This window comes from Bidens hawaiensis, unplaced genomic scaffold (genome assembly GCF_021521415.1).
Source record: "Bidens hawaiensis isolate Kalapana, Puna unplaced genomic scaffold, B.hawaiensis_p1.1 tig00021383_1, whole genome shotgun sequence".
Lineage (NCBI taxonomy): Eukaryota > Viridiplantae > Streptophyta > Magnoliopsida > Asterales > Asteraceae > Bidens > Bidens hawaiensis.
This window is the reverse complement of record NW_027493322.1, coordinates 62,807-85,391: the sequence shown is the minus strand read 5'-3', so window position 1 is coordinate 85,391 and position 22,585 is coordinate 62,807. Positions and strand designations below refer to the sequence as shown.

Here is a 22,585-nt window from a genome sequence, read left to right as displayed (position 1 = left end):
GACGATGTTCCTCGGTGTTCGAGATAAACGAACCACGACTTCATCTTCTTCTCCGGTAGTTCGAGACCTGCCATAGAAATACGGGGGGTGTGGAGGTGACTGATAAGAAATCTCGAGGATCTCTTGTTTACAGACACAAAAATGGTTATGGTGGTGGCTCTTATTGAGAACAACAACCCTTAATAAGGAGGTGGAGACCTCCTTATATAGGGAGCCTCATGGCCACCATCATGGTACCCTAATGGGCCTAGCCCAGTTAGGGTTACCTCCACAAAACCCCCTCAGCCCAATAATATTGTATTAGTCCATATAATAAAATAAGCCAGACATAATAAATTAAGGTCGTAAGCCGGGTTTAGTTCCATACCCCTACATTTAGAATACTAGGTTATCACTTATATCAAAACTAGATGAGATAAATCCAAGAGATGAAATTTATAGTGATTGCGAGAAAATAAGTTTTAAAGATTCATGTATTGGCAGAAATCTTTCCTCATAATTCATCGATATTATTAATGTAGACGTAAGTATAAAACAATATTGTTGTTTTAAACTTTTTAAAAGTACTAAATATTATATGATATAAGAGGAAAACCAAATTAAATGTGAATCAAAACGAAAAGCAAAAAGATAAATGTAAAGTTACAAAGGTAGGGAGATGTGGCCATAAAAGTTTCAAGATGATATCCTCAATTCCTCATATAATTAAAACCTATTCAACACGTACTACCCATAAAAAAATGTTCTACTATGTCACAATACTTCTTGTACGAGGGATCAAGCCAATTATCAATGTTTAGGCAACCAAGTCATGATTACAACCGGTTGCTACGAACAACCTCCATCTCAACAATAGTACCAATCAATGTTTGCACAACAATAAAGGATTTATTGTACGTTGTTTTATTTTGTAGAATATGTCAATTTATGAGTATATGTACAAATAAAAAGTTGCAATCAACAAATAAGTATATTAATATGTTGTTGTTTTTTTCAAACATAGCACTTTTCAAATATTTTAAGTAGCATTTGTAGAAATTTTATATATTTGTATAGAAGACAAAAATGTTATATAAGGTGTTTGGTTTGTTAACAGAAATATGGTAATTGTACGTCAGGAAGAAAATGATAAAAGATTTTTCTTAGTATTATAGTAAATAATAACCTGAGAGTGGTGAAGACTGAAGAGTTTGTGTGTGAGAAGAAAGAATCATAGTACGTATCTGATACTCTAAAACAAATAAAACTGTATTTGAGGTATCATATCAACATATTTTCTTAACCACATAAGAAGAGGATTTTTGATACTCGTGAAAAAACCTGTATACCATATGGATAATAAGTAATCAGGTACGTGATAGATATAAAACTGTGTATAAGATACAATTTTACAGTTTAGAATAAGTGTAAGATTATTAAAAAGGGTAAGAAACACATACTAATTTATAGAATCTTAGAAATATTTGATGGAGAAAAGAAGATTCCTATTAGTAGATGGTTTAGTTGGGTTGTCGATTGGGATATCCAACAAAATCTTGAACTTAAATCAATAGAAGAGGTGTTGTGATGCAAGCTTTGAAGTTGTGAACACTTTGATTTTGTTATTATCTACTTTTAAAGGTAGAGATGGCCAATGTGGGTCCATTTTGGAAAGCCGAATCCATCAACCTTGCATATATCAAGATTTGGTGATGCCCATTGAATGTTGCAATTTTCAATCTTACCTATGCTTATTTTATTAGCTTTTTTTATTCTTATAAGATAGTGACATGTAACATTAACAACTTTTATAAAATGCTGGTTCATAGTTCATATATTACAATATGTTTTTATGTCGATTTGTGTATTGTTAAAAACTTTAAATTATTTTCGATGGAGGATAAATCAAAGTAATTATATGTTAATATTGTTAACGGTATTTTGAATTCAACTTTTGAAATGATAAGTGTAGCACGGAAATGAGGATTATCTTTTAAGAATGATATTAGCAAGACCAATATTTCTTCTAAGTAATGAACTCTATTAATCATATCTTAATGATTAACATTTGAGAAAACGTAAGTCAAATGATTATTAGTGAACTGATGTGCATGCAATAGTCATTATGATCGTTATGTATGTCTCTCAACTCCTCTTCAACATGTAAATCATGTATTAATTTCGTTTAACGATATTGTCGTAAAAGTTAACTAATTTTTATGAATCATGCAACGTCTTCTATAAAAAGGTGATTCGGTTTATACATACATGTAAAGAGAAGATCATAACAAATCCACGTTACTAAAGTTTTTATTAAGGATTCATATTTTAAAATTTTATAGTTATATACAGTTGTATATATTATGTATATAATAAAACAATAAAACTAAGATGACCTTTAATTTTGTACCGTTTACGTGTAATTTTATTATGTACCATAAACTAATTTTAGGAAAGATAATTTAGAAACAATAACCATTGTATTTATAATCTTTTTTATTGCATATAACAATTTTTTAATATTGGAAAAGTTAATGATATACTTTTGCTCGTATGATATATTGTGTTATACGTGGGTAGATTGCTAACATCTATTGAAAATTTCATATACTATGATATTTTCTGATTCTTAATGTTTTAGAACTAAAATCGAATGTAATGATATGTGAGATAATATCAAAGACTTGTCACTAGTAATATTTGGATGCAGTTGACATTTTAGTCTAATGTCATAGGCTGCTAGTTAATATTTAGGATCTTATAGTCTCAAATTCGAAACTTAACTAAAAAGGTTTTTCCCACAGTGGTGGGTCTTGATGGCGTTTCTGGATGAGTCAGAGTGAGGTCTGAATTTTCAAAATAAGTTCGGACGACAGACATCTCGTCTCAGGATGACTCACTCGAGTATTGGGGGTAGTTCTAAGCGCTGTTAAAAAAAGTAATATTTGGATTGTTTATAGAAGAAATTAGTAATTACACAAGATAGACGTATTCTAAAAAAACCCGGTGCTAGACTTATCATTGGTATAACGGTATTTATGAAGTTAATTTTTTATAAAAAAGTTTTTTACTACTATTCTTACAAGTTTGTAACGATCAATTAGTTGTAGAATAAAACGGGAAGAATGTTTATTACTCTCCATATATGATATAACCATATATTATTATTCACTATATTGTCTATTCTACCTTAAGGGTAGCAAGGGTTTGTTGAATAATGCATCAATCATAGTCAAGCAAGAAGTTTATAAACTAAACCACGGGATTCATCAAGACGTCACTTTTGGTAACGATGCTAGCATGTATAACATGTAGTTTGAACCTCATTTGTCATTTGATATCTTACTTTTATAAAAAGTCATATATACCTGCCACTTGATGATACTTCGATTAGCTATAGTAACAAAGATCCCCTAAATGCTTATTAGAGACTAAGTTTAAACAAAACAGATATCGGGCTATACCCCGAGACTCAAGCCCTTGATTTACACTCTGAGGAGACATACAATAACGAATAACCAAATATCAAGATAAGATTGTGTCATCCTTTGAGGTTATCCTTGGTCCTTTATACAAAAGTCATGTTTGCGAGATACAAGTCGAGGTATTCCTAGAAATGGTTCCTCTTACGCTTCGTAACGAACACTTTTTATGAGGCACACATCTAATCTAGTGAGAAAATATTACAATTGTGCAATGCAATGTATCCTCAAATTATGTTATTTATGAGACTCACTATGTTCAGTCCAAATACAAGATTTCAGACTATAGGGATATTAAATTGTCTTGAACGAAAAGGTTTTCTTATACTATTGGGCACGAACCTAATCATATAGCATAATGAACCCATGATACTTATCATTGGTATCTACGGACCTAATCATAGAAAAATTAAGTGTAAAGTATAATGAATATGAAACAAATATGTGAATTAATAGATATCACATGAGTTATAATCGTGTATGAATTTTCTTTATAATGACAATGACGATTGATGTTATTCTATAAAGTAAAACTGATATAAAGTGTTGCAGAATATTTGGCTTTAAGGTTAGTATTAATGGGTAAAAAGTAGATTGGTATTATAAAAACTAAAAAGCCAATATAGTTTTTTTAAATGCAATGTAAAATTCGCTCAACTTATAAGATATTTTATATTTAAGTTCTTAAACATGTACGAAAATAACAAAAGTTGCTCAATCCAATTTAGTTACATAAACGCCTACCTTTAAATAACATTTAAATATTAATCTATGAAAATGAATATTTAAAATAATGACTCCTTACCCTTAAACTCACCAAACTAAAATTATACAATTCTTTTGTGCTAAAAAGTTAAACGCCACTTTATCAAAACTTGATAATATTAAGAGGCAACATGTAATCTTTAATATTATTTCATAATTATATGCATTCTTAACAACTAAACAAGCGTGCCAAATCTAATCAGGGATTGCAAACAAATTCCGAATGCCGCTAGGTGAACCCGAAACACTCGGGTGAACGGCTATGAGGTTCTTTTTAAAATTTTAAGCGGTATAAAATGGATATGGCCGTGTCACGTGATACATGACTCAATTACCCAAAACATGCATAACTTTTATCTGAATCATAACCGTAAACATCTTTTTTCTTGTCCTTTGATAATATAATAATCTACTAATTCACTGATTTTCAATTCTTATTACCCGTAACCATCTTGTTTCGCATAGGTTGCAAACTAATATAAAAATTAAAACAATGATAAATGTATTTGAAAATCTCAACATATAATTTTTAATTTTAACGAAGTAACATGTATCCTCGATATTCGACGGGTAATTTATATTTCAATTTTACATGGCTAATAAAATGATGATGATGATTATTATTGTTATGATAATAAATTAAGCATGGTATGGTTTGTATTTGTGGGCATGAAAGTTGTTGTCACCTTTACCTCTATATATATATAACAAACAAGAACGAAAGAAAATAATAATAAAAAAAAGAGTACGAAATTCATGGCGAATTGTGAGAGAGAGTGTAGATCTCAACTGAGAGCTGGTCTATCATTTAGACCGATGATTTTGGCGACTTATTAGCTAACAAGCAAGATTTTCCATATTCCTATATATTTGTTTCTTATTAAATTCACATCCAATTTTATTTATTATCATTATCACTTTCTGTTTTCCAAGATCATCATCATTTTGTTGTAATCTCCTTTTATTTAATATTGTTCCGTTACCTGATCATTTAAATTACTACTACTACTACTATTATTATTATTATTATTATTAGTATTATTATTATTATTATTATTAGTATTAGTATTCATTTTGATTTAGATGGCAGTGGTGATCAATGGCTCAAGACGAGCATACTTCCAAGTGTAGTAATAATATTAATAATAACAACAACACTGGTGGTGGTGGTGGTAATAGTCATCGATCAACGTCGAAAAAACCGAAGCATAAGAAGGTGCCACAAAGAGGAATGGGAGTGGCTCAGCTTGAGAAGATAATATCAGAAGAACACCAACAGAAAGATGCAACAGTTTCTTCAAATTTGAATAATATTCAGAAAATCCCAAATTTTAACGCGATTCCAGCGCCACCGCCGTTGCCAGTTTCGAAAACAGAGGGTGGGAGCGTGTCGAAAACGAGTGGTGGTGTTGGTGGTGGGAACTGGTCTAGGATATGGAGTGATGGTGAGTGTAAGTTTGATGGGGACCACTCTAGATACACTGCATCATTTCCAGCAAATCTTGGTGGTTTGCCTTACGAATCCAATCCGCCGATTTGGGCGCCGAGTCCTAATCTAATGATGCAAAGATCACAATCATTGGTAAAGTTTTCATTGTTTGCTGTGTTATGTTTTTCAGTTTTTGTCTATGGTTTTGGATAGTTGGATTATATAATTTATATTGTGTTGGATTATTTTTAGGTGAATGTTTCGACGAACACTGCATCATCGGTTCTGAATTTTCAGATTGAGCCCCCTTCAAACCAAAGCTATTACGGCAATAACTTCCAATCGTTATGGCCCGAGGAAGAGAAGGTATTGTTACTTGTTGCTTTTTTTATATGTTTCATGCATTTGTGATTGCTTTAATGTGTTCAAAATTTATGAATATTGTGACAGATGATTGGCATGAAAAGGCCGTACCCGTTTTCGTTGGAAAACATGCCGATTCCGTCTTTTCACTGCAAGTTTCCGTCTGTATATGTTTCAAGATCAGATGAATATGCTTCTTGTAGCAATGGAGGTACTGCTGGCATAGAGCCTGCATATCCAGTTTTCAGGTGAATAGAATCTTAGATATAATTAGTTTTTAACTTTTTATATTGTTTGTTGTTTATGGTTTGTGACTTTGTAGTTTTGGATTTCATGTGCAGAGAAACTTGTTCAAGCTCGGGTGCTATATCCGATCCAACAACAAAGAAATTCATCGACGAAAATCACATTCTGACTCGGGATTTTCTCAAACTAGCACCTCCTCAAATAAACCATTCACGTTCAAGTTCGAAAGAAAGTATACATCTTTCACCTTGTAGAGCGGAACAGCCCCATTTCGAGAGGTTAACACTTCAAAAGGTGAGATTTTTATAACAATTTTATTACTTCATACTTATTTTCCATTCATTCGGTTGATTATGTTTTTGTTTTCTATTTTGTTTAGGATCAATCGAAAGTGTCAAACCCGCAGCCTTTTCTTAGTTTCTTTCCAGCTGCAAAAACGCCCATGGGGCAGCCCGGAAACAGCAACGGCGATGCAGGGGAAAGTGTTGATTTAAATTTGAAGCTATAAAAGGTTTTATGTTTCTTGATGTCTTATTTATTTATGTAGCTTTTTATTCATGCTAGAAATGTGACCTTTAAAAAGTAATAAAACCTCAATTAAGTACCCCTCAACCTTTATTTCATGAATGCTATTTAGTTAACTTTGGATCAAGTTTAAGTTGTGTAAAAAAATATAAAACATAGTGTAGAGTCTTAGACACATTGTATTTGGTCCATTCGGGACCGTACTAGGTTTAGGCCGGTCTGGTTTCTTGTTTCGTAATGTTATAACTTTTGGTTGTGGTCCGGTGCACACTTGTAGTTGGTGAGAGGTTAAGTGGTGTCAATAACTCGGTGAGAGGACGGAGGGCACCACCGTAACAAACTTATGCATGTGGGTTCATGGTGCTTTCGTCATACCGGTCTACATCACTCTTGTCTTTACATATGTGGATATTGAGATCTTATCTTCCACATTGTGATTCTAGATTGATGATGAAACTATTGACCCACCAACAATAACACAAACACAGGAATTATTGTATGATGACAGCAGGATATCTTACCAATTGATTTGTTGTACACCCAAATTTGTGTTAACTTTTTCTTCTATATTAGTATCAATGTGAAAATGGTAATTAACTTCATATGGTATGGTTATACATTTATAGAAAAGAATCAACAAACAAGACAATCCAATCTTATAAAAAAACCAAACCTTTATTATTTCATATGGATATAACTTAAATATAAATAATAATAGTAAGAACCAGTCTGGACCACTGACCACACATGTGGTGCAGATTAGTTCTTACTGTTTTTACTTATGTTTATAAGTTTATTTCAAACTAAAATAACATAACAAACTGTTGTCTATGACCAACCGTAAACATTGTCAAGAACGTATACGAGTATGAGGGAGAACGGGTAGAGCAAAAAAGCCAAGAAGGAAGTCCATAATGGAAAAGTGGTCTGACAACTTCCAAACACGCCCATAACAATGCAAACAATAAGAATCACCAAAACTTCTGATGAAAAATCCCATGTTAATCCTCTAACATATACAAGTGCTAAGAACACGGATAAGCACAACACGTTGTTCATCGTTACCGCTCCATATAACTGCATAGACACATAACATTAACAAAAATTAGTCTTTTTGTTTAGATATGTAAATGCATAAACAATAAGATACATGGAACAAACCTCGGAAAATGTCAGGGATACGGATCTTTGTTTTTTACGGGTGGCAAAGATGATAGCCGACACTGCTTCACTTGAGTTTGTGGCTAACGGTAATACAATGAACGAAATGAAGAAAGGCGCGATGTGTGTCGCAGCTGAAAAGTTGTCAACAGCGTCTACCAATGGGTCCGCAAATACAGCTGCTATAACAGTACCGAGTAATAATAATAGGACCGCCTTTATGGTGGTTGTACGAGGATCATCCACGCCTTCTTCTTCATCACCATCATGAGTTTGATCTCCCAAAAGATTGTGTTCTTTCATTGTCTCCTATAAAATCAATAAATTATTAATCATTAGTGGAAAATATAAAATACCTTGCTAACCAATCGGACCAGTTAAAATATTACCTCATAATAATCATGAACATACTTCAATGAGTCCGGACCGGCAATAGAAGTACTTTTTTTAAACCCTTTGGCCTCATCAAGCCATCTTCTAATCCCATTAACAAATTCATGAAACTCAACTTCATTATTTTCAGATGTATCAAAATCTTCTAATAATAACTTTAGTCACCGCGTCATCTTCATTTAAATTTATCTCATACAACTGCATTCCAACAACCAATGCCCTTAGTTCAGGAACCGAAAGGCTTCCGTCTTGATTAACATCAATCGAGCTAAACAGCCTGTCACAAACCACCATACAAAATGGTCAAGCGACATTAAAAAAACGTGTCAAGTTATGTTTAGAATTCAGAACTAACTTTAGTAGAACTTCTCGGTTTGGTTCACCGTTGCTATCAACGAGTCTTCCTAGTGCACGTTTTTTCAAGTACTTGAGGATCCTAGACCGAACGAGCTTGTGTTTTGCAAAATCAAGGTGTCGTTTTTGCAATGTCGGTTGATAAACCTACTGTAGGGGTATGGTATTAAACCCGGTTTACAATCCTAAATTTATTATATTTGGTTTGTTTTATTATATGGGTTAATACATTTGTTATTGGGCTGAGGAGGTTTGTGGAGGTAGCCCTAATTGGGCTAGGCCCATTAGGGTATCATGATGGTGGCCATGAGACTCTATATAAGGAGGTCTTCACCTCCTTATCATGGGTCATGTAGGTGCCACCACCAGTTTTTGTGTCTGTGAACAAGAGATCTTCAAGATCATCTTAGCGGTCACCTCCACACCCCCAAAACGCCACTGCAGATCGCGAGCAGCCGGAGGAGAGGATCAGCAGACCAGGATGCGGTTCATTCATCTCGAAATCCGTGGAAGCTCCGTCATGGGTCAGGTCAGATTCCATTTCGTGCTTCGACATTGGCGCCATCCGTGGGACGGCAATGAACCACACTGGCCTCTCTTCTCGGCCCTCCGATCCGTTCATCAAAATCTCAGGAAGAACCACCAAGCTTTTGGGGGAAACCCTTAGATCTATGTTTTCAGATCTGGAAAATACTTCCAGATCTGGAAGAGGCAGGAGGAAACCACCAAGCTTTTGGGGAAATCCTTAGATCTGTGTTTTCAGATCTGGAAAATACTTCCAGATCTGGAAGAAACAGGAAGAAAACAACGAGATTTTGGGGAAAACCCTCAGATCTGGGTTTTCAGATCTGGGTTCGTCCGAGCAGCAGCCACACCTCATATTCATAGGTTTATAAACCCTATCAGATCTATTGGTTTTACATAAAACCTACCTGATGTGGATATTCAAAACCTTTGGGTCGCGCGCGCGCCCAGGCGATTATTCTGCGCCACAGCGGGTCGCGCGCGCGCGCCCAGGCGATTACTCTGCGCCTCAGCGGGTCGCGCGCGCGCCCAGGCAATTACTCTGCGCCTCAGCGGGTCGCGCGCGCGCGCCCAGACATGAAGGCAGAGCATGCTCAAGCAATAAGCATGCTCAAGCAGCAAGCATGCTCAAGCAGCAAGCATGCTCAAGCATCAAGCATGCTCAAGCAATAAGCATGCTCAAGCAGCAAGCATGCTCAAGCAATAAACATGCCCAAGCAATAAGCATGCTCAAGCAGCAAGCATGCTCAAGCATCAAGCATGCTCAAGCAATAAGCATGCCCAAGCATCAAGCATGCTCAAGCAGCAAGCATGCTCAAGCATCAAGCATGCTCAAGCAATAAGCATGCTCAAGCAGCAAGCATGCTCAAGCATCAAGCATGCTCAAGCATCAAGTACGCTCACGCATATCACATGCTCACGCGTAACGCATGCTCACACATCACAGATGCTCACGCATTCAAAATCTTTAGATTACGCGTCCCACCGCGTATCAACTTCGGGTTCCGCATGCGCGCTCCCGGCGATCACTTCGCCACAGCAGTTTTGCATTCGCGCCACCGCATACAAGTTTTCGCATACATGTTTCGCACTTCCTTTTACTAATTTGAGCAATATGACAACATTATATTGACATCAAATTAAAAAGAAAGCGAAGTAAAACATACATGCGTGAGCTCCAAGCTCAAACGCGTTGACGAGTCTTAACTCTAAAACGTCAGGGCCTTAGCCCAAAAATATGAGCTTTAGCTCATACTTGAAGGTTGGGAATCCTCATAATATCCCGTATGGCTACGCGCCAAACTTAAGGGTTGGGGACCCTCATAATATCCCATACGGCTCCGCGCCATAGGCTGGGAATCCTCACAATTTCCCATACGGCTCCGCGCCATACTTAAAGGTTGGGAATCCTCAATTTCCCATACGGCTCCCCGCCATACTTGAAGGTTGGGAATCCTCATAAACCCGTCGGCCACGCGCTAGCTTTATTATTTTCAGCTCGTAAGACGCCTCTCGCGCGCAGGCTTTATTATTTTCAGCTCGTAAGACGCCTCTCGCGCGCAGGCTTTATTATTTTCAGCTCGTAAGACGCCTCTCGCGCGCAGGCTTTATTATTTTCAGCTCGTAAGACGCCTCTCGCGCGCAGGCTTTATTATTTTCAGCTCGTAAGACGCCTCTCGCGCGCAGGCTTTATTATTTTCAGCTCGTAAGACGCCTCTCGCGCGCAGGCTTTATTATTTTCAGCTCGTAAGACGCCTCACGCGCGCAGGCTTTATTATTTTTAGCTCGTAAGACGCCTCTCGCGCGCAGGCTTTATTATTTTCAGCTCGTAAGACGCCTCTCGCGCACAGGCTTTATTATTTTCAGCTTGTAAGACGCCTCTCGCGCGCATGCTTTATTACCCAGCTTGTAAGACGCCTCTCGAGCACAGGCTTTATTTCTCAGCTCGTAAGACGCCTCTCGCGCGCAAGCTTTATTATCCTTATAACTCGACACCACCATTATCTTAAGGATCACAACGCGTCACCATCATGGAGAAAATCTCCCAGACTCAAGACAATAAAGATAAGGCCGAATAAAAGGGAAAAAACCGCCCTAACACCTTATAAAGTCCAACGCTCCACCTAAGCGCTTGCGCGCCCAGGAGCAACGCTGGACTTGGGGGGGGGGGGGCTTGTAGGGGTATGGTATTAAACCCGGTTTACAATCCTAAATTTATTATATTTGGTTTGTTTTATTATATGGGTTAATACATTTGTTATTGGGCTGAGGAGGTTTGTGGAGGTAGCCCTAATTGGGCTAGGCCCATTAGGGTATCATGATGGTGGCCATGAGACTCTATATAAGGAGGTCTTCACCTCCTTATCATGGGTCATGTAGGTGCCACCACCAGTTTTTGTGTCTGTGAACAAGAGATCTTCAAGATCATCTTAGCGGTCACCTCCACACCCCCAAAACGCCACTGCAGATCGCGAGCAGCCGGAGGAGAGGATCAGCAGACCAGGATGCGGTTCATTCATCTCGAAATCCGTGGAAGCTCCGTCATGGGTCAGGTCAGATTCCATTTCGTGCTTCGACACTACTAAACACTAAAAAGACTTCGCCTTAACAACACATCTTTATATTACCGGGCTAAATATCTTTGGAGGGGAGAAGCGCTCCATTACGCATGATATAATGTATTGCATAAGCATATATATAAAATGAGATGTTCAGCTAACATTAAATCAATTTTTTTACTTAATAAACTTTTTTTTAATAAAATTACATATAAACTATGAAATACCAAAAATATGAAAATAGGTGTGAGATAATAATTTGAGCATGATGGATAAATGGGGTAGTCTTTTTCTCATAAATGCACAGGCACGCATGCCTTAAAGCAACTTTTCTAGACCAACCTCTCTCATCAATAACGAATCGAGTTAAATGTTTTTATTTACCGTCACATGTCACATGTTTTTCCTTACAATATGTATTTATTAAAACTAACAAACTTTCAGTAAAACAATTTTCAAAACATGTCATGTCAACCATCCATGTTGCAAATGTGTTAATGTAGTCTCAGTGAAGTGGTCGATCTAGTCCGGGGAACCAGGCTGAGTTACAACTGATGTGATTCTAAGTTGCGCGTTAATATTGATCGTTAAGTTATTTTATATGCATAAAAACTAATTAAAAAAACAATAACCGAAAAACTGGATGGGACTAAGGTAGTTCCAGTTTCTTCGAATTCTAGTTACAAACTAACGTGAATCAAACGCCCCATAAGATATCATTCAGCGTCCCTGAAAGTAACATTGAGCTTAACATAATTATTGGTGCCTACGTAAACTCTCTTGATGTTCATTTGGAACAACCGATGAGTTGAGCTCAAAACGAGTCTGGCTAGAACTAGAGCCCTCAGAAGTCAAAACGAGCCAAGCTAGGGCTCTCTTGTTTACACCCCCACTCAAAATCAATATTTTGTTGATTATAGAAAGAATGATTTTGTCACTAAAAACATATTCTTTTTAATACATGTCGCTATGGGGATGTAAGGGAGGCGACAAAACCCATGGTCCGGCTTTAACGCCCGGAACACCACGTCAAGGTGTTAAAGCCCGGGCGGTATGGGGTGGAGGCTTTGACGCATTAAAGAGGCGGCAAAGGAGAAAAGGATGGGGGCCAATTGCTTTAACAATGAAATTGTGATGCTTTAACGTGGTAACGAGGCTTTAAACCCCATTGCAGTGTTAAAGGGGTGCGTTAGTTAAAGCCTCACCGCCAATGTGGTAGTGTGTGACACTTTAACTTAGGTTTAAAACCCATTCACAACAACCAGCCAACCGACTCAGAAAAATAAAAATAAAGATTGATTTTGGAAGCTAATATTATGAGTTTATGACTAAACGGTGGGTTTTATGGAGATACATAATGATTACATCTTTTATGTACTATCGAAGGAATAAATGCTTGTTGTTTATGATATTGTTAATTATTTTTTTTATGGGTTTCTAGTATGCAAAAACTAAAATAAGCTATGTTTATTGGCTAAAAAACTCGATGTTGGTAATGTGATTCTTTTGCTTGTTTTCCCTTATTGCTAGTGTGTTGTTTCTTTAATATGTCAGTTGTTAATTTAATTTGTGTCATTTAACACATATAATTACGAATTTAGTCAAATTTTCATTTTTTGTTGTTGTTGGTACTTGGTAGGCTTACTTCTATGATTCTATCACTCTATGTATGGGCCGGGGTTCTCTTGTTTAGTTGGGCCAGGTTCTTTTTAAACTTTGTATTTGCTTTTCAGCCCACTCGCTGAAATTTGTTTATTTTAATATTTTGCCGTCCAAGAAAAAAAAAACAAAAAACTTTGAACATGCATTTTCCTATTTGATCATGTTTCTATTCACAAAGATTGGACTTGTATATGGATCGCGCTATCATGTTGTGTCAAGTAACCTCTTAGTGGAAACAAACCGAGGTAGACTTTTTTTTAACACCCCGTGTAAAATGGGTTTATTGTGTTTTGCAATAGGATTATTAGACTGTGGTTCTAAGTTAAATACACGTTCTTTAACGCCATCAAATTGTTTTAAATGGCGGAGCTCATTATATAGTAGTCATGTGGGGGTTATAATGATGCAATTTGTTTACCTAATCTATTAATTTGGGTTTTGTTTGTATTAAATTGTCATTACAAATCATAAGGTGTGTTAAGACTTTAGAGCGTGTGTGTAAATGATCAAGAGAAAGATGAATGCTATCTTGGTAAAATAATTTTAAATGAGTCAAAGAACCACGTATCGTGAAATGGGATTTGATAACATAAAGTAATAACATAATTGTTATATACGGGTTCCTCGTCCCAACGAACATAACTTTGATGTGTATGAATGTGTTTGGTAATGTTGACCCGCTTTTGGTATAAGGTTTTGATATGTTGCTTTAACTATGATGATTAACATTGTTTCACATTAGGATGTGTCTGGGAAGAAATTCCAAGATCCAACCCAGTTTTGATATGTTGTACCGTATTTCTTACACGTAGGAAATCTTTTAAACCGGTGATCACACTAATGTTTTTTCAGATATTTAGTATTTTAATTTGAACTCATCCATATATATCATATTAAGTTAACTTCATCATAAATACAATGAAACATGAAGATAAAGGCATACTAAATTTAATATATGAACATGCAAATATAGAAAACATGATAAAATGTTTAAAAGGCAACCCTGAAAAGGGCTAGAATCAAATATTTGTGAAGATAGGATTCTAAAGGAGATTCCTTCAAAAAGTAAAAGCAAATAAATCATTTAGATCCCTTTGAGCGAACATGAAAACCTCAATGTTATCTTACCAAAATTAGTGTTTACATGACTAGATCGGATCAACTTGACGAACAGTTAAACCAGGCATTAGACATGAAACTAGTCTGGTTAAATCTAAAGACAACAAGATACGTAGAAAATCCAGATAAAAAAAACATTTCATCCTATCAATGACTTAATATTAGTATATGGATTAAACAATCATTAGCATATTGTTATACATCCATATAATGAAGCTCTGTTACAAGTTTCAAAAGAAAAGACAACATGTACAACTTCAAAATAGGAAAAAGAAATGAAATCCTTTTATTATTTTATAAAACTTAAGAATGTAATAAAACTAGCTTTAAGAAAATAAATATTTATCATCATAATAGCAATTTAATAATTTTAAATGATAAAGTTTAACAACTTTTATAAATTCAAAAAGCACTTTAAACTTTGACCCACTTAATATGTCATATCAATAAACCATATTTTTTATTTTATTTAAATACATTAACTTGACGTTCATTTCATAACAATATTACCCTAACAACTTTGAAAACCTTACAATACATTTGTAGGCGGTGTTGGTGTATTAAACGTACCAACAACCTGCTAATATAACACCCTACTTTCTCTCTTCAACCACATTAATTGTCATTTATCCCCAATGTTTTTTTATGAATGGCGGTGTTATATCAACAACAAACTATCACTTACTAGTCCCGACAAACAGGTCACGTCAAAAACCTTACATGTTTAACACATCGATTTTACACCAACTATCCCAAATTAACATTTGTTAATCTCTTCGATCTTGAAACAACCCATATGAAGCTTTGTGTTTTTATGTTCTCCATGATTTGAGTCAGACAAGTGTTAGTTCCACAAAAAATCTCATCATTTCATACTTTCCATATACTCTGTATCGTGATCCAGAAAATTGCATGGAGTAACTTCGTTTGACTTCGATTCCGAGCCAAACCAGTATGATGTTTTAGCATGTCATTATCAGAGAAGACGAAAAAAAGACAGGAGTTTACACTAACGGTCCAACAGGCTATTTGTTGCCATATCATATCCCTCTTCAGACAATACATCAACAAGCAATCCTTCGTTTTATCAAAGTCATGACAGAAGGGAGATACGTTATTCTTTAAAGTAGGGATTTCTAACCAAACACGTTTACCTTCTTCATAATCCAGTTATTCCACTCTAGGGCCTAGGCTCGCTTACCTCTCCAAAGTCCAAAACTTGTATGGTTAGTCATAAAGAAAACATACCATATATAGCAAGTCCTATAAATAAACCCAAATACAAAAACTTGCAGAAAATGTAATAATAATATACTGACGTAATGATATAGACAAAGGTGAATGCCATCTGTAATTGTGTTACAGACACCGAGCCACTGTTGTTCGGGCTAACCAAAGCCCAATCAATCTCATCTCATCTCATCTCATCTAGCCTTCAGACTCCAACGTAACGGTTTCAAACTTAAAGCTCATTATCATTTTCCCCAATTCTTCAAACCCTAGCTTTCGATTTCCACCGTCAATTGCACTCTACAGGTTATTATTTAATTTTCGGTTTTCTTTTGGCCATAAAGATGACTCAAATTTGTTATAGGACAAATTATTGTTAGTTTATAAATTTGTAATTAAGAAGACACGTAGATAACCGAGGACGAGCTCATGGACCTTTTGGAGTTAGTGAGAGTTCGGGCAAGATGACGGGATGCACGAAGAAGTCCATCCTTGTGGTTGTTTTGTGTTGTGGACCCCTTGACCCGATCAGTCTCCCTAATTGGCTCTAGCGAGACCGATCACCTTTTAGCCATAAGGATTTACATATTATTGTTATTTGCTATTTGTGCTTGCTTGAATTGTTTATAATAGGACTATAATATCACCGACCTAATACCAAATAAATTTGAAAATAAACATTTTATTAACCAATTATGTTTTGCAAATTAAAAACGTTTTGATTTCCAAAACTAATAAGTTATTTTCTATTAACTTAAAATTGGTTAGTCGTATCGCTACAAACTTAGTTTTTAATAGGATACGTTGTATCATGTAATTGGCTGGTTTCGTACTAGACCACGTAATTTTCATCAAAAGTGGAAAACCGTTATGACTTGTGACAATTGCGGAAGTGCTATAGAAGCATGATGCATGCTTATTATAGAAGCATGGCAAGTGCCATGAAAGTAAAAGCATGACAACTTGACAAGTGTAGTAAAAAAAATGGATTTCGTGGATGTTTGACACTATTTGGCTAGTTCTGTCATTAGCCTCATAAATTCATGCGTGTTTAGGGGTGTGTGAGTTTTCGTTTATAAAAATCTAAGAGAAAGTGAAACTGTACGTAGGATATGTTGTTATACTTGAAAGCCATGTCTACAACTTAATCTAAATACAAGTGCATATTCTTCTATATGTAATTCTACAAACCTTGTTTTATTTAAAATGTATCAAAAAAACTAGCAATGGACAAATTTTCAACTCTTATGCTTAGTTGATAATAAGTATTATTTAACAATTTGTTATTGTTGTATTACTATGGAAGAGATTGTTGGGTCATTAAAAAGACACATGTGCAACTAGAGGTACCTGATATGAGATTGCTTACGTAAATGTACACAAATCTGGACAGGATAGTTTAGGCATTTGGCATTCCATTTGGCTAACGAGCACATTGATCTTGTATATGAGCATATATACATGGTGTACAAGCCTAAAGCCTTGGCAACAGTTTTGGAATACCTTTGGCATACTTGTGTATAGCCATGATGATCAGGGACGGTGATTATAAGCATATATGCACGGTCATGTACAACCCTATATCTTTGTGGTTCGCCCATGGCTGTCTCGTGGGTAAGCTAAATGAGGCAATGACTTTAGGCCTCCACTTTTAGAGGGCCTCCATTTTAATCAAAGTTATGTATTATGAGATTTTGAAATTAGAGTTCTTCTAGAACTAGTAACTCATTGATAGGCCACAAGCTAATGAGAATTGCTACATATCCATTATCAGTGCATATCATCCATATTCTATAGTTTTTGTATACTCTCTAGCGCTATACGCATAAAGAAAAGAAAAGAAAAAAGCCTCAACATTTTAGTTAGTTTTAGGCCTCCGAGGACGTTGAGCCGGTCCTGGATTCGCCGAACTATTTAAAAGAGTTAATTTTGCTAAAAAAATAATTTTCTTTTGTTTAATGCTATCACATTTATCATTATATCATTGATTTTTTTTTCACATATATATACTAGTTTGTATATTGAGCCCCAATTTTTCAAGTTGCACAAAACATCCAATTTCTTAGTTAGGGACAGACTATATAGCCGAATAAATCAAATTAATAGGGTTCGGTTATAAATAGAAGGCGTTCCTTAAAATTACAACAACCATACCCGGTACATAAATCACACAAATAACTAGTTATTGGTATGGTCTGAGGAATGTACGATATAAACAAACCAACCTCTATTCTGATGATTGAGATTTTTGCTTTCAGAGAGACCCTCGATTTCAAGACACAAAGATAGATAAACATAACTACAAATATACAAGAAAAAAGCTAAAGCTATCAATAACAAAAGAAGTGATGAAAAAGTAACATGGTGAAAATAAACACAAATAACTCCATAAAAGAATAGATATATGATCATAGATACAAGAAAATAATCACATATAAAGTCCACATAAAATGTTGAAGATTCTAAGCCTCTAAGTCATAGCTAAGAGGTGTTGCTCTAACCGACCCCTAAATAATTAGGGTTTTATCAATTAAGATCATAGTGAATCTCTTTCTTTGTTAGTTGTGTCCATAAAATATGTTCTGGTCGGGAATTTTAGACTATAAACAACTAATTTTGCTTATGTAACAATTGCACTACCAAACCTTAATTTAAACAAAAGCAGTCGGTCTTTGTTGTTCCTTTTCATGCATAAAAGTACGTTAATATATTATTATCGGACGGGGAGAAAAGACACGCCCCTTGGATAAAGTCAAAATGTACATGTTTAAAAACCCTAAAGATTGAACTTCACATTAGCTGGCCGGCTACGAATATGATAATATTATATTAATGATGCTCACCTTTACGGCTTTACTTCATTAATTTGGACTTTGATATATTTTGTTTCTTATGCCCTAGGTATACTTTAACGTTCCAAGATACTAAAGCTGATTTGGCAAAAGTTAACGAGTGAGATAAGATAAGTTTTAAAATTCTGTACACTCATACATAATAATTTTTAATAATTGTTTCTAAAGTAAATTGAGGGGTGTTATAATTAAGCAGGGCTAAACCATTTTCATTAGCTGAGATGGAGTAAAGAGGTAAAATGGGTGATGTAATTCTTTTGTGAAATTAAGGGGTATGGATATATACTTTTTTTTTTTCTAAGTTTTGGTTACAATATTGTTTCCTTTCTTTAAGTGATGAACTCATCCATGTTCATTTGAGGTGGGAATTTTGTTGTCAATAGTTTCAAGATGCTTCTTTTGTTTTATTTCACTTATATTAATCAATAACAATGATCGAGACATGAAATATGAAGAACCTCATATGAGTTACTGTAGGGGATATCTTGAAAACCTATCAGCGTGCTTATTAAGGGCGGCGAAAGCTTTTTGGTTCTAAAACGGACTTTAAAATCATAGCTCTTAATATGGGAAAGTCATTTTTTTTTGCTTAGGGTTCAAACACGTAGAAAATACCATAACATATATGTTTGTACACGGTTCTTTTAAAAACAGTATTCATACTTCATATTAATGATCCAAGGATTTCAAATTCCAGACTTCAGATTATGATGCAATTTCACTGATGGTAACTGCCGTCGTTGGTTGTTTGCCGGTAACAATTTTGATATACGAGAGTTGAGGGAATTGTGATAAGTAATGAGTAATCAGACATACGACGGTACTAGAACAAACTAGTCGGAACACCCTAAAAATAAAATGAAGGCCCCTTAAATTACATGGGGCCACAAACATCAGATTTTCTTTTTAACAATTGAGCCGCCCCTTGTTCTATAAAAACAAAAGAGGTTATTTATTAACATGTGTAGTTGGATCATGCTATAGAAACATGGAATCAATCATTTCTAGGATTAGTTTCATCATTCACATAGTAAAAAGTTGCCGACGATTAAAAGATTCTGTTTACGGATCCAAAAGAGATGATGACATTGACCGCAAGAACTAGAAATGCTAGTCGTTTGGAGATGAAAAACAATAGAGTGCACCTGATCAGTGATCAAAATCGTTTTTTAGTACACAGAAAATGAAGAGAATCTATTTCAGATTTGCATAAATTTTTTCTATTCCATAACCATTGCATAAGGCCAAACCTTTCTGACATGGAACCAACTTCATTAGTACTAATATTAAGCTATGATACATAGGAATACCGAACGAAATCTTTTAAATGCAACCTATCGTGTAGACTATATGCATTGTGATTAATATTATCACATTTCATGGTGCAGATTGGTTGGTGATTACTTTTATTCCTAAAGGTGGCTAGAAAAAACTGTCATGCTAGCTAGGGAAAGAGGAATTACTTTATTGGTTAGCTAAAAGTGTCCATTCCTCAAACTTTTATCTTATCCACTTTCTATAAATAGAGTATTATGCAGGAGAGGCTATTTTCCATGACTTAATCCAATAACTTCAATGTTACAAAACAACAATTTTACCAGCTGCTTCAAGATCACCCTCATCGTATCCACTTTCAAACATAAAACCAAAAAATAAAATAAAATCATTTAATGTGGAGGTTGGGCCGTCTTCTCAACCGTCGTTGAGGGTTTGTTATTGAAAGGGGCCGAAAATAATAAAAAATGATATATAACAAAATGTTAGGAGAGCCTCTCAATTTGTTTAACTTTTTTATGTTTATTGTTAAAAAATTTTTTGTATTGGTTTATTAGTACAAGCAGTCGAAATCTCAAAAACGACACTTAATTGAATGAATACTAATAATATGACAAGTTACAGAAGAGAGTGCAACAAGTAAAATGAATTTAAGGTGTGGTATGTTTAACACTAATAGCCAGTTTGGTTTATTCAGATCTGAATGAGTCAAGTCTGAATGAACCTTTGTCCCATTCAGCAACAACAAGTCTGAATGATTCAGACATAATTTTAATCATTAAGATGTTTTTCTGTTTGGAGCCAAACAGTCTGAAGTCTGAATGAATCAGATGTTTACATCTGAATGGTTCCATTCAGATGTAAACAAACAGCCCCTAAGTCTGCACACTTTTATAGGTCAATTAGTAAAATGTAAGAGGGGGTAGGGTTATATATTATGAAATAGTGAGGACACTTGATAAATTTCAATACTGACTAATATATCAAAGTGGTTACACATTGAATTGCTATCCCAATTAAAAAAACAGAGTTGTGTGTCATAGGATGTCTATATAAGTACAAGTATCCTAGCTACTATCATCACTCACTTTCAGACTTTGCTAGTAGCTATCAACCTTAAAAATGGCATCTGCCACTAGGTTTTTGTTCTTTCTAGCGCTTGTTCTACTATCGTTTACAATATCCGAAACACGCACTGTTACTACCCTTTCGCCAAAAGAGAGAAACCGAGGTGTTTTGATTGAAAAGGCAAGAGAAATACTAGAAGAAAATACTCGAAGACATGATATGGAGGAACTCAGTACTCGTTATAAAATTAACAGGAGGGCCCCAGGGGGTCCTGACCCTAAGCACCATTAGCATGTGCTAGTAAATTTAAAAAATAAGGCATGTTTTGATCGGATTAAACGATCAAAGTCATTATTTTTATTAGAAATAATTGGGAAATTCATGATTGACTTTGGGTGTTTTTTTAAACCTTTTAAATCCATGACAATCTATTTCTTTTAAAATTTTCATAGTGTTTGGAGAATAATGAGACATCATGTTTGGAGAATCAGTACGTGTTCATTCCATTTGCCTTCGACATTTTTGGATCCCTAGCTCCTGAGGCGGTTCGCTTCTTGGAGCGGGTGCAGAAGGTGGTCTACAGTGACTTGCAGAGCCCGAGGAACCAATGATTTATATTTAGTAGAATAGGCTTTGCGATTCAAAAGGGGATAGCGGCGCAGCTTGTTGCTCGCTTACTCATTATCCAGATGTAGTTCGGTTTGTGTTATATATGAAAGGATTTAATTTTGTTTTTCTTGAATGACTTTAAATATTTATAAGTCTTTTAAAAATCTAAACACATAGTTGTTTTTGTCTATGTTTAAATATGACACTTATTGAAACCGAGTTAAAATAATGTATTTTTTGAGATTGTGAGGATAAAATAAATACATTATTTAGATTACAACAGTTTTTAGTAATATTTATATGAAAGCATTAAAAACAAAAACAAAACAATGCATTTATATTTTTAAATTTCTTTGTTATTATTGAAAATCTAAATTAAACTTCAAATGAAAACTAAAGGAAAAAAAGATATTTTTAAGAGACCCCATTTTGTGGTATTTTCAAAAAAACACCCAAGTCAAATATTAAAGTTAGAAATACTTGAAGAAAAATCTCAAAATCAGGTCTTAATATATGTTTCTTATTTGCAAAGATATATGGCATGTACGTAAGATCGAGCAACTAATTTTATTTTTAGCTACAATCGTGATGTAATATTTATTATCTATATGCATGGAATCTTGAGCATTAAAAGAAAATCCTTTCTTTTTATTTGGGTTCTTGGTCCTTTTGGACCTTTGTTGAGTGATATACAAATATACAATTTGGTAATCTTATTATATGCTTCGTTGATGCGAATAGACACTGCATGATTGATTAGTTAAATGGAACTTGTCCTAATCACATTTCTATCCACCAACACTATGTTGGATTTAATGGTCGGTTCGGGTCAAGTCAATGCGGACCGACTCGAATGTGACCCGGTATGAGTTACACCGGGGGTAACGAAACATAAACCCACTTAAATGTTAATTGGGCCCGACACAATCAATTAGATAGACCAGATGATGGTTAAAGGCTTTGTTTGGTTAATTGGACTTAAGCCCAATT

At 35.0% G+C, this 22,585-nt stretch overlaps 1 protein-coding gene and 1 pseudogene across 2 annotated transcripts in view; one reads left to right on the top strand and one right to left on the bottom strand.

The window, feature by feature from the left end:
* The first annotated feature begins 5,292 nt into the window (after positions 1-5,292).
* On the top strand, positions 5,293-6,978 carry LOC143563430 (uncharacterized). The gene is made up of 3 exons (XM_077050969.1): positions 5,293-5,836; positions 5,869-6,266; positions 6,360-6,978. Exons 1-2 carry the CDS (start codon positions 5,326-5,328, stop codon positions 5,955-5,957), a joined length of 600 nt encoding a protein of 199 aa, XP_076907084.1. The 5' UTR covers positions 5,293-5,325; the 3' UTR covers positions 5,958-6,266; positions 6,360-6,978.
* The window catches only part of LOC143563445 (sodium/calcium exchanger NCL-like), a 31,372-nt pseudogene continuing 15,756 nt past the window's right edge, over positions 6,970-22,585 (bottom strand). The window contains exons 3-6 of the transcript XR_013140673.1: positions 8,699-8,844; positions 8,340-8,620; positions 7,951-8,259; positions 6,970-7,866 (exon numbers count right to left, since the gene is read on the bottom strand). The product of XR_013140673.1 is annotated as a sodium/calcium exchanger NCL-like (transcript). The remainder of the gene's footprint in view (positions 7,867-7,950; positions 8,260-8,339; positions 8,621-8,698; positions 8,845-22,585) is intronic.